Consider the following 11,551-nt stretch of genomic DNA (forward strand, 5'->3'; position numbering starts at 1 on the left):
AGATCCAAAGACTGCATACATGGACGATATTACATATTGGGCTAAAATTCAGGAATCACACTGAACAAATTTAAAATTCAAGGATCGCATCGCACGTCGTATTAAAATTCATGGATCATATGTACCATTATCCCTAAATATTAATGTAGGTGAGAATATTACCTTAAAAGACGTTTATTGGTGAGGGAAATTGTTTTTTTATCTGACGTGGCAAAAGGTGATTGGCTAACCGGTCGGGGCGCTTGGGAAAAATGGTGTGCGATACGGCAGCGGGAGCTGACTGGCCACACGCTCGGTCCCTGGTTCGCCTCGCCTCCCCATCTCCAGAACCTTCTTCTCCTCCTCCTCCTCCTTCATCCCTAAAACCCTACCAAAACCCCCCACGCCTCACCGCCATTTCGCCACTCGCTCGGAGCTCGCTGCCATCTTCCCTTCCCTTCCCTCGCCCCCTTTCGGCGTTTCCCCACCATGCACAGGCTCTCCTCGAGGCGCTCCGTCTCGGCCCTCCTCCGCCTCCGCGGCGCCAGCCCCCGCGCCGCCGCCGCCGCCCCCGCCGCCAACACGGTACGACCGCCCGAACTCGAATCCATCTGTTCGGTTGAGATGGAATGGTGAACCTTTGCCGCGAAATTCGCTCGGCACGGAGTGCGCTCGGTCATTTCGTTTTCCGGTTTTCATTATCCAAATTGTCGGTCGTCTGTTCTTCGCGCGTGTAAATTTTTGGAAATATTGGATGTATCTCTCGTTTGGCGATGTAAAATTAAACTTCTTCTCCTTCTTCTTGTCTCTGACGATGGACATTGCGCAGACGACGGAGAATGATGTCAGAGCCGGCCAGTGTCCTGCGGTGCCCAGAGGGTGGTGCAACGTTGCTGGACCTTCGCACTCCTTGAACTTGAAGGGTTCTTTGGTCTCTGGCCGGAGGTATGAATCAACCGCGGCGGCGGCGGACGGCGCGTCTCCTCCGCCATCGGCCGAGAAATACGAGTATCAAGCGGAGGTATGCCGCTCGGAGGGACTGATTGATTACTTCTCTCGTTGATCGGGGTTGTTTGTTGTGTTGAGTCGCCTGTTTTCTGCTTTTCGATGGCAGGTCAGCCGACTAATGGACCTCATTGTGAACAGCTTATACAGCAACAAGGAGGTGTTTCTTCGGGAGCTCATTAGGTATCTTTTGGGTTTTGACCTGTTCGTCTTGTGGATGCTGGTGCTCATGAGCTTCTTTGTTCTCCCATCGACTCTATAAATTCTGTCTTCTCATGGTGCTCCGAGCACAATTTTTGAACTTAAACCATGATTTGAATTTGATATGACAAATGATACTACTGCGGGCCTGTGGCATTGAGCTATGCCATCTGTGGCTTGGAGCTCTATTTATGACTCAAAAAAAAAAGTGCTGGAATTTAAAGCTTGATTCCATACCAAAGGCCTCGACTGTTTAGAAGACCAATTTCAGTCGATATGCTGAATTACTTGTAACATTTGATGTGGTCAACACCTTCTTTATTTTATGTGAATGGATATTGAAGATAGGAAATGGTGTCTTTCACAATGAAGGGCGAGCTACATTCCTTTTGCGTACCAATTTTGACTTTGAGGGCCAATATAATTGGATTCACCTTTATATATAGATCGATGCACTTACAGGTACACAAATTAGCTACAAAAATAAGTGTTCTGCACTATTCAATAGACTAGTGCAACTGAAATTGTTATTCTACTTTTTGAGTGCTGTGCTGTTAGTTTGTGGAGTATATCATTTAAGTCGGTTAGTTGTCGTTGTTAGCTTTTTTTATTCTAATTGCTCTCTGGGCAGCCTAAGAAGAAAAGTAATCATCTTCATCTTACTAAATTATTGAGCTGTCATCGACATCATTTGACATTACTCATGTATGTGTTCCCAGCAATGCAAGTGATGCCCTGGACAAGTTGAGATTCCTCAGTGTTACTGAGCCACAACTTATGAAGGATGGGGCAGTGGATCTTGATATCCGTATTCAGACTGATAAAGATAATGGAATCATATCAATCACGTAAGTCAATGAGCTTCTGGCTTTGACTGATGATTTTACATTCTTTAAGTTGTTTAAAACCCCGCACGTTGTGTGTGCAGTGATACAGGTATTGGGATGACAAGACAAGAGCTAGTTGACTGTCTTGGAACAATTGCTCAAAGTGGAACAGCAAAATTCTTGAAGGCAGTAAAGGTCCTGTGATGTTGGTTCTGATGCTGGTTTTTTTTTTCCGTGCTAATTATTGAGATTAACAGTATTTGCTCATGGATGTTGTTGCTGCAGGAGAGTAAAGACTCTGGTTCTGACAGCAATTTAATCGGCCAATTTGGTGTGGGATTTTATTCTGCTTTTCTGGTTGCCGAAAGGGTACGTTGTCCAATTTTTATATCCTCTTCATAGCTACAATGAGTTTGCTCGCTGTGATAGTGTCGATCATTGAGACGGTTGTTTTTCTTTCCCCATTTTGAAGGTGGTTGTCTCAACAAAGAGTCCAAAATCTGATAAGCAATATGTGTGGGAAGGAGAGTCTAACTCCAGTTCCTATTCTGTTCGGGAGGAAACTGATCCGGACAAGCTTATTCCGCGGGGAACTCGCTTGACCTTGTATCTGAAGGTAAGCTAAACACTGCTTATCTTTATGTTTCAACTTGTATCAGTGTCTGTCTGTCTTATGCTATGTGGACTGTTATTTGGTCTCTTATTGGGCTCACACGGGTCTTTATCGGTCTATGTTAATGTAGAATGATGATAAAGGTTTTGCACATCCGGAGCGCATAGAGAAGCTAGTGAAGAACTACTCGCAGTTTGTTTCTTTCCCAATCTATACTTGGCAGGAAAAGGGATATACTAAAGAGGTTTGACAGATTTATTGATTTTTCTTTTTTCATGCATTTCATTCCGTTGGAGAGCTGCATTAGTGACTCGCCACTTCTGTGGCCCATTTCTTCTTCTGTTATTTAATACCGGCATGCTATTCTCATGCAGGTGGAGGTTGATGAGGATCCTGCCGAAGCCAAGCAGGAGGGTGATGACAAAGCTGAGGTAATCTCTTTCGCTTCATGCTCTAAAATCTGGACTATCTGTGAAGCACACAGTTTTTTAGCATAAACAGTAGAAAGTTTTGTGTAGCTGCTTATCTGCTACTGGTATGTGATGATGTTACAGAGGAAGAAGAAGACAAAGAAAGTTGTTGAAAAATACTGGGATTGGGAGCTGACCAATGAGACCCAACCTATATGGGTGAGCTAGATGCATAAGCCTTTGCTCTGTGCAAATTGAAGTTTCTTTATTTGGGTGAGAGTTTAATACTGGCTTTTCTTGTATTGCAGCTTCGGAACCCTAAAGAAGTTTCCACGGAGGAGTACAATGAGTTCTACAAGAAAACATTTAATGAGTACTTGGATCCATTAGCATCTTCGCATTTTACAACTGAGGTGATGCTCGTTAATTTGCTTGCATGTTATGTTTACTGTTTCGCCCACCGGATCCAGTAGTCTTAACTTGGCATTTTTCCTTAAATTCTCAATTCTTCGCCAATTTGTGGAAGCTTGGCCTCGCTCTGTTCAGTATATGATTTGACTAATTAGGTGTCGCATGTGTGCAATTGACACGGCTCCGTTACAGGACCATGTCTAGCATAAGTTCTAGATTGGCTCTTGACAATGAATCATTTACTTATGTGCAAACTAGTTCTGATTTTCTGCGTGTACTTATTTCGAATGTTATAAAACTCATGTATTGTATACTTGGTGATGATGTCTTCTAGCCCCTCTTTATGTGTTTATAGGAAGCTTAGGTCATAGGGAGATAGTTTGGATGGAAATAACCTATTAGTACTATGATTTTCTTGCATCACCTATTGCTGCTCTCAGTATTTGAATTTTTAAGGTCAATCAGGACTCTTACTTCAGTTGATGATATGATGTCTTTATGATTTTTGCAGGGAGAAGTTGAGTTTAGGTCTATCCTTTATGTGCCGGCTGTCTCATCTATGGGAAAGGAAGATATAGCTAATCCAAAGACCAAAAATATAAGGCTCTATGTTAAAAGAGTCTTCATATCAGATGACTTCGATGGGGAACTGGTAAGCAGAACGTCAATAGTTACCCAGTGAGATAAAAGAAAGGCCTCGGTTGAATGTAAGCTTATTAATGCTTCTTCATGTTGTTGTTTGCCTTCTTTGCTGGTCTTGGAATAGTTTCCTCGTTATCTAAGCTTTGTCAAAGGTGTTGTGGATTCCAATGATCTTCCTCTTAATGTCTCAAGAGAGATTCTTCAAGAAAGTCGCATTGTAAGTGCAATTAGAATCATTATTTTTATTGAATCAGTGGTCTTCAAAATAGTTTTCCATCTAATCTTTGCCATGGTAACTCGGTTTTTCTTTTTTAAGGTCCGAATAATGAGGAAGCGTTTGGTAAGGAAGGCATTTGACATGATTCTGGGCATATCACTGAGTGAAAACCGAGAGGTTTGTCTTGCCTTTTCTCTTTGAGATTCCATTCTTCTTTTAGTTTCATGGTGAAGATTTCTGACCAATATGGGGTTTCCTTTAAATTCTATTTCATATATGCCTCTTTCATACTTGTCTCTCTCTTCAGGATTATGAGAAGTTTTGGGAGAACTATGGTAAATACTTGAAACTTGGATGCATTGAAGATCGTGAAAACCACAAAAGGATTGGACCATTGTTAAGGTTTTTCTCCTCGCAAAGCGAGAATGAGATGATCAGCTTGGATGAGTATGTGGAGAACATGAAACCTGAGCAGAAGGATATTTATTTCGTCGCAGCGGACAGTGTGACTAGTGCTAAGAATGCACCTTTCCTGGAGAAACTTCTCGAGAAGGATCTTGAAGTACGTAATTTTTTATGCTGCACCTTGTTAATAATCATTTTTTTTCTTTTTTTCTTTGTTCAGTGATGGAATTTTGGGGTGCTCCTTTATAGGTTTTATTCTTAGTTGATCCCATCGATGAAGTTGCTATCCAGAATTTGAAATCCTACAAGGAGAAGGATTTTGTTGATATCAGCAAGGAGGACTTGGATTTAGGTTGGTTAAGCTTGTTACTCGAATCATGTTATCCTTTCTACTAGTGGAAGTCTTTATGATTGAGAAGTACCTATTTGGCAGAAATTGAGTCGTATTAATCGGGCTTTAGGTGTCCAGCCCTTACGAGGAATTGTAGTGAATCTCTCTGTAGAGCTGTAGCATGATAATTCTTGTTTGGTCTCAACAGGTGACAAAGACGAGGAAAAGGAGAAGGTGACAAAGCAGGAGTTTGGGCAAACCTGTGATTGGATTAAAAAGCAACTGGGTGACAAGGTGGCTAGTGTTCAAATCTCAAACCGACTCAGCTCATCGCCTTGTGTACTTGTATCTGGAAAGTTTGGCTGGTCTGCTAATATGGAGAGGTAACTTGATACATGTTTCTGTGAGGCGATTGTATATTTCAGCCTTCCCGGGAGGATCAATTCTGTGCTTTTTTTTGTTTTTTTGTTAAGTTCTTGATCGTAAATGTTATCCTTCTGGTAGGTTAATGAAGGCGCAGACTGTTGGGGATACCTCCAGCCTGGAGTTCATGAGAAGCAGAAGAGTGTTTGAGATTAATCCAGATCACCCGATTATTAAGAACCTGAATGTATGGCTGGTTGACTGTTTTTCGGTCTTCTGCACCAATCAGTTAAAAGTGATTTCTGATCCTTTTTCGACCTCACAATGCTTTCTTTTTAGGCTGCCTGCAAGAATAGCCCTGATGACGAAGATGCATTGCATGCAATTGATCTTTTGTTTGATGCAGCATTAGTCTCCAGTGGTTTTACTGTGAGTACCCGTGGACCTCCTATCTCGGACATTCAATCATTCTTGTAAACATAATCTAATGAAGCTCTTTGAGCATTAGATAGAGGGACACAATGCACCGCTTTCTTTGATTTCCTCAAACAACAGCCAATAGAAGCAGCATGATGCAAACTAGCCTCTCATGATTTTACTTGATATGCGGATTTATCGATATATTCATGTATGTATATGATCATGTCATGACTCTACTGTACTTGCAGCCTGACAATCCGGCGCAACTCGGGTGGAAGATATACGAGATGATGGGCATGGCTCTTTCTGGCAAGTGGCTACCCGCGGCAGAGGTTCAGTCCGCATCAGTCAGATCTCAAACTCCGGGGACGCTAGAGGCTGAGATAGTCGAACCGGTAGAAGCAGGCAGTCAGAAATGAGAATAGATTTCTTCTTTTACGTGCCATCTCCATAGAATGTATCAGCAGGTGCATGAAGCGAAACGGGCTCTTACTAGCGAGGATGATGAGTGTGGGTCAGTTTCTTGTGTTGGTATTTTGATTGATGGAAAAGGATGAAGAGCTGTTCTCTCGTGTAGTAATTAAGATCTGCTAGTGCTCTAGTGCTCTAATTCTTTCCTCCCCTCTTTGCTGCTTCTACGTCTCTATGCATTTTCTGCATCATGTGATTGGTGAAAAATGCCAAGAGGATTTCGGAGGTTCGTTCTCGGATTTAGTGGATCATTTGAGAATGAAGCTTCAGTTTTGAATACCCAATAGCAAAACTAATCCGCATACTTCTGTGCTTTTTGGGTTTGATTGTTCTTCAAATGGCCCAACCACTCCGAAATACCCGATTATAATTCGTTTAATAATTGGAGTCAAAGTCAAATTTCATGACTACAGATCAACTACTTCGTCTGAAATGGGTGTCGTGAGTGAAATGGGCAAGTGTGCAGACTGTGTGGGGCATGCATGGTTATATGAGATGCTACCGATTAATGCTGACGTCCGCGACAATTGTTTGGATTCGATCAAAATGGCTCTATTTATATCGAGGGTCATATCACTGTATGGAAGATAACAATATGACAGAATATAAGATGATGGGAATTCCGTGATTTTATTACGGCAGTAATTCGGCAAGCAGGCAGTAAATTATGCCTCTCGACCTCACGATTACTTGTTTTCAAGAAAGGAGATATAATCCTAAAGACTTTTTGGGCATTTCAAAGGACGTTGAAAGAGCGATTGATTTTGTTTTATTTTTCATTTTTTCTTTTGATTTGGCTCGGATAAGATAATAATTGCCATATAAATGGATTGATGATTGCAAAGACGTGCATGATGATTGTCCTCGAAAAATAATTAGAGGCGGAAATTCTTTTTCTTTTTTATTATTATTTCAATTAAAAAGAGAAAGACGCCTGACGACGGGATAATAATATCTCAATTTGGGTGGGAAGGGAACGGGTTGGACTCCCGACAGTGCATCGTCGTCCTTCGTCGCGTTCGCAGGTCAGAGACAGAAAAGAAAAAAGGCCAAAAAACAAGAAACTCGAAGTGTCGTCCGAAACGACAACACACGTAGAAACGACAGGAGGGGAGAGGAAACGTGCCCGACCGGTCACCCCATGCGGCCGACCGGCTGGGCCGGTCGTCCCAGCGTTGAAGACCCCAAAACGCGGAACGCGGAGCCGCCCCCTTCTCCAAACGTGCGCACCCCACTCGCGTCTCCGGTGGATCGAGGGTTCTCGCCGGTAATCTCTCTCTCTCTCTCTCTGGCTTCGGATTTCGCAGAAATGGTTGAAGATTTCTGCACGAGCATCTGTCTGTCTTGGCTTTTGCTTGTTCTGGTTATGGGTTTTGAAGTTTCGAACTTGGGTAGTTCCCTTCTAGCTGAATTTTTTCTCGGGCCTTTTCGGCCATCTGGGTAAAGCGAAGCTGAGCAGTTGGTCCCTGATCTCTGGATTTCTCGGCGGTTTCTCCGGTTTCCGTCGCTGGAGAAACGAGACCTCCTAGTCAACTGAGCTCGTGATGACATTCTAATTGCTCCGACGGGGTTTGGTTCGGCGGGTTAATCGGGTTTACTTTTGCAGTTGAGATCTCGCCTTTTCTTGATTTCGTTTGCCGTTTTGGCTGAGATTTTCGGGAGGTAACTTCTGTTTCGTTTCGATTGTTTCCGGTTCTTGATCTGGGTGTGGTCTCTATGGTCGGTGGTGGAAACGCGTTGTTAGTGAGTTAGCTTCGTTATGGGGTTTGCGCTCTGTATTTGAGCTGGTTCCGGTCGTGATCGCGGGCTTTTCTGGGTTATAGCATAATTGAACCTGGACATTTAATAGTGATTAAGCAAAGAAGATAACTTGATTGCGAATCGATTGGTGAAATCTTGTTGGATCTTTGATTGGGTTTAGTTTTCTTTTCAAAGAGGAAGCTCACTATAAGTAGATAAACTCTGTGAAATGCCTCAGTGAGGTCGACCTGGTAAGACCCAAGCCAATGCCCTGGTGGATGGCACAAACCTATTTGTGATTAGTGGTGTAGGGAATCGAATGGATGCTATGCATCTCACCCGAGCACATGCGTCTGTTCCTTAACCAATGAGCCCACCGCATGTGGTTCTGGTTGGAAATTGTTGACTGAGGCCATTATGAATCTTGGTCTTGAGAGAGTTCATCATTTGCAAAAGCCATTTTTAAACTTGTCCTGCAATTATTTTGTTTCTTTCTCGTGGGAGATAACAGCATAATTAGGTGCTCTGTCAGGTACATGTCTTTTGTGCCTTTCTGTTCTTAGATTTTTCTTGCGATATGTGTGATGCAATAGCATAGCATTATGGGAAGTTAGTAAACTTTTTCTTCCTGTCACAGTGGCACGATCAGGAAGATCAAAATCAACTGATGGGAACATCATCTGGTTCTAACATTCACCACCAACCTTCTTCGCAAATGCTGCCTCCACGTCAGCAAGCTCGGGCTGGGGGTTTGCAAACATCCCTTGCCCTTGTTTCGTCAGATGCCCACTTGTCTCCTGATGCGCAGGACCCTCGACCCAACTCTGATCAAATTCACGAGTCGCCTACTGAAAGTGCTAGCTCTAGGGAAACGTGGCCTACTGCTGATGCTATTATGGGAAAGAAGTTGGAGAACGGGAAGTCTGACAATGATGCCTTTGAACAGTCAGTCGTACGCCGTCTTTCCAGTGCAGATAAGGTATCCCTCCGGGACATTGCAAAAGAAAGAGTTGACCTGATTGCTGAGAAAATGCGTCGTTTGCCAGAGGATTATCTTGATGACCTAAAGAATATGCTTCGAGCTATCCTTGAAGGGAATGGCGGCTCACAGCAGAGAGACGAATTTTTGATTTTGCAAAAGCTTGTTCAGAGTAGATCTGATTTAACTGCCAAGACGTTGATCAGAGCGCATCGAGTACAGCTTGAGATCCTTGTTTCTATAAATACTGGAATTCAGGCATTTTTACATCCAAATATCAGTCTCTCCCAGACTTCTCTTATTGAAGTCTTTGTGTATAAGAGATGCCGAAATATTGCATGCCAGAACCAGCTCCCTGCTGAGGATTGCACCTGTGAGATATGCACAGGCAGAAATGGTTTCTGCAACCTCTGCATGTGTGTCATATGCAACAAGTTCGATTTTGAGGTGAATACTTGTCGGTGGATCGGTTGCGACTTGTGCTCTCACTGGACTCATACTGATTGTGCCATTCGTGATGTACAAATTTGTACGGGGCCCTCCGTTAAGATTGGAGCAGGCCCAAGTGAAATGCTTTTCAGGTGTCGAGCATGCAATCGGACATCTGAACTGTTAGGTTGGGTGAAAGACGTGTTTCAGCACTGTGCCCCAGCCTGGGACCGTGATGCTCTTATTAGGGAACTTGATTTTGTCAGTCGAATTTTTCGTGGAAGTGAGGATCCACGAGGAAGAAATCTCTTCTGGAAGTGCGAGGAACTAATCCAAAAAATGAAGGAGGGCCTAGTGGAGTCAACAGCATGCAGGGAAATACTGGTGTTTTTCCAAGGTATCCTTTATGCTGCTGTTCTAGTAAAATAACAAATAGCAATTTAATCACATGACCATGTACTCTGCAGTGATAATGTGGAGTAATTACTCCAATAAGCTTACTGCTCACCTCTCTCTGGATGCACAACAACATTGCATATACATACAGTTGCTTAGTTAGATATCAATACTATTTTGCATTTCAAGTGCGACTAACTGCAAGAGTGAAATGATTTCGGCTTGCAAGTTTTAGGAAACATGGTCTGTCTATAATATAGGAGAACTCTCCTTGTTTTTAGCTATTGCTGTGGAGAGTAGCTTGGTAGGTACTATTACTTTTATGTTTGCAAAGCAATAAAAACTCATCCGCGAACTTATTGCATGGATTTGCAACTTGATGCAGCCTGTAAGAATGGAACGTTTGAGGCCTTCTACTGATCTTGTCTGTCTCCTTATGGTGTAGACACTTACGAACCTGTTTAAACCTGAGCGCTCTTGACAATTAAGCTGTGTATTTCTCTCTAGTAATGATGATCTTGATTGTACGACTTCTTAATGAAGGGCTTGAGGGGGACTCTCCAAGGAATCTGGAAAACGGGGAAGGTGGACGATTGATAGCTCCACATGAAGCATGTGGCCGTATTGCTGAGGTGGTGCAGGAAGCCATAAGAAAGATGGAAATGGTAGCTGAAGAGAAGATGAGGATGTTTAAGAAAGCTCGCAATGCTCTTGACACTTGTGACCGGGAGCTCGAGGACAAGGCCAGAGAAGTGACGGAACTGAAATTGGAGCGGTCAAAGAAGAAACTCCAGATTGAGGAGCTGGAGAAGATTGTTAGACTGAAACAGGCAGAGGCGGATATGTTCCAGCTTAAGGCTAATGAGGCAAAACGGGAGGCGGACACGATGAAGAGGATTGCTCTCGCAAAGTCAGAGAAGTCCGAGGAAGAGTACGCTAGTCGATATCTCAAACTTCGTCTCAGTGAGGCCGAGGCTGAGAAGCAGTATCTGTTTGAGAAGATTAAGCTCCAGGAGAGCTCACGAACATCGCAAAGCAGTGGTGGGGGTGACTCGTCGCAGATGATGTATTCCAAAATCCAGGACCTTCTGCAGATGTACAATTCTTCTTCCAAGACTGAGAACCAGTCCAACGGGCACAATCCTTTCAGATCAAGTTCATGAGAAGTGGTTGTGAAGTGCTTGTGTTGTATGTCGTGAATGTGCTTTTGTCATATAATAGTCGGGACCTATATTTTGTATTGTAGAGCAGATTTGAATGCTACCTGGTTTCATGTGATTGTGTTAGCTAAGCCATGCCGGAGAGAGGCAAGAGCAATTGTGCGTGGTCACTTGGTACTATTGGCGACCTGTATCGTGCTCTGCTCGGTTCAGTTAATACTCGGCAGGGACACATGGCCTGTATATTCATGATCTTGTGAGGCTCTATTTGGACTAATAGACATAATTACTTTTTTACCACAAGCCGTCCGTCACTATTTGCATCATCATCCTTTGGTCGCGGATGCTCATGTCATTGGATCCAATATCATTGCTTTGCTAAATGCTAGTTGTGCCGTGTTTCATGAATGTCCCTGGTGCCACTTATGAAATTGGCTGGCATTGGAAGGATTAGTGCAGTGAATAGTTTGATTTGGGACTTGGACATTGCAATCAATCGTGTCTTAGTCAAGGAATTCTGCGGGCTGGTTGAAGCGAGAACACCAATTGTTT

The 11,551-nt window shown here is 43.3% G+C and overlaps 2 protein-coding genes across 3 annotated transcripts; both read left to right on the forward strand.

Moving 5' to 3' along the window:
* The first annotated feature begins 359 nt into the window (after positions 1-359).
* Positions 360-6,434, forward strand: LOC115680695 (heat shock protein 90-6, mitochondrial). The gene is made up of 20 exons (XM_030604516.2): positions 360-564; positions 809-1,000; positions 1,094-1,167; positions 1,905-2,033; positions 2,114-2,207; positions 2,298-2,381; positions 2,485-2,628; positions 2,756-2,869; positions 3,000-3,056; positions 3,180-3,254; positions 3,344-3,448; positions 3,958-4,098; positions 4,213-4,305; positions 4,405-4,482; positions 4,613-4,867; positions 4,960-5,062; positions 5,250-5,424; positions 5,546-5,651; positions 5,744-5,833; positions 6,073-6,434. Exons 1-20 carry the CDS (start codon positions 469-471, stop codon positions 6,241-6,243), a joined length of 2,376 nt encoding a protein of 791 aa, XP_030460376.1. The 5' UTR covers positions 360-468; the 3' UTR covers positions 6,244-6,434.
* A 967-nt stretch (positions 6,435-7,401) lies between these two features.
* Positions 7,402-11,296, forward strand: LOC115680697 (OBERON-like protein). 2 transcript variants are annotated; one of them, XM_030604518.2, is made up of 3 exons: positions 7,402-7,562; positions 8,673-9,840; positions 10,383-11,296. In XM_030604518.2, the coding sequence occupies exons 1-3, from the start codon at positions 7,437-7,439 to the stop codon at positions 11,000-11,002; spliced, it is 1,914 nt and encodes a 637-aa protein (XP_030460378.1). In that variant the 5' UTR covers positions 7,402-7,436; the 3' UTR covers positions 11,003-11,296. The 2 variants fall into 2 exon arrangements, with proteins under 2 accessions (XP_030460378.1, XP_030460379.1); XM_030604519.2 differs by lacking the exon at positions 7,402-7,562 and adding an exon at positions 7,604-7,957.
* Positions 11,297-11,551: the final 255 nt, after the last annotated feature.

Source organism: Syzygium oleosum, unplaced genomic scaffold (assembly GCF_021117445.2).
Source record: "Syzygium oleosum isolate NSW1041296 unplaced genomic scaffold, Sole_v2.1 Sole_v2.23, whole genome shotgun sequence".
Classification (NCBI taxonomy): Eukaryota; Viridiplantae; Streptophyta; class Magnoliopsida; order Myrtales; family Myrtaceae; genus Syzygium; species Syzygium oleosum.

What these genes read in the sequence shown, in the direction of transcription:
- LOC115680697 (XM_030604518.2), top strand. Translation starts at nt 7,437, where the DNA reads ATGCGGCCGACCGGCTGGGCCGGTCGTCCCAGCGTTGAAGACCCCAAA. An exon ending in TGGATCGAGGGTTCTCGCCG is followed by an intron (nt 7,563 to 8,672) that starts GTAATCTCTCTC and finishes TTCCTGTCACAG; the next exon opens with TGGCACGATCAGGAAGATCA. An exon ending in AATACTGGTGTTTTTCCAAG is followed by an intron (nt 9,841 to 10,382) that starts GTATCCTTTATG and finishes TTCTTAATGAAG; the next exon opens with GGCTTGAGGGGGACTCTCCA.
- LOC115680695 (XM_030604516.2), top strand. Translation starts at nt 469, where the DNA reads ATGCACAGGCTCTCCTCGAGGCGCTCCGTCTCGGCCCTCCTCCGCCTC. An exon ending in AATACGAGTATCAAGCGGAG is followed by an intron (nt 1,001 to 1,093) that starts GTATGCCGCTCG and finishes TTTCGATGGCAG; the next exon opens with GTCAGCCGACTAATGGACCT. An exon ending in TTCTTCAAGAAAGTCGCATT is followed by an intron (nt 4,306 to 4,404) that starts GTAAGTGCAATT and finishes TTCTTTTTTAAG; the next exon opens with GTCCGAATAATGAGGAAGCG.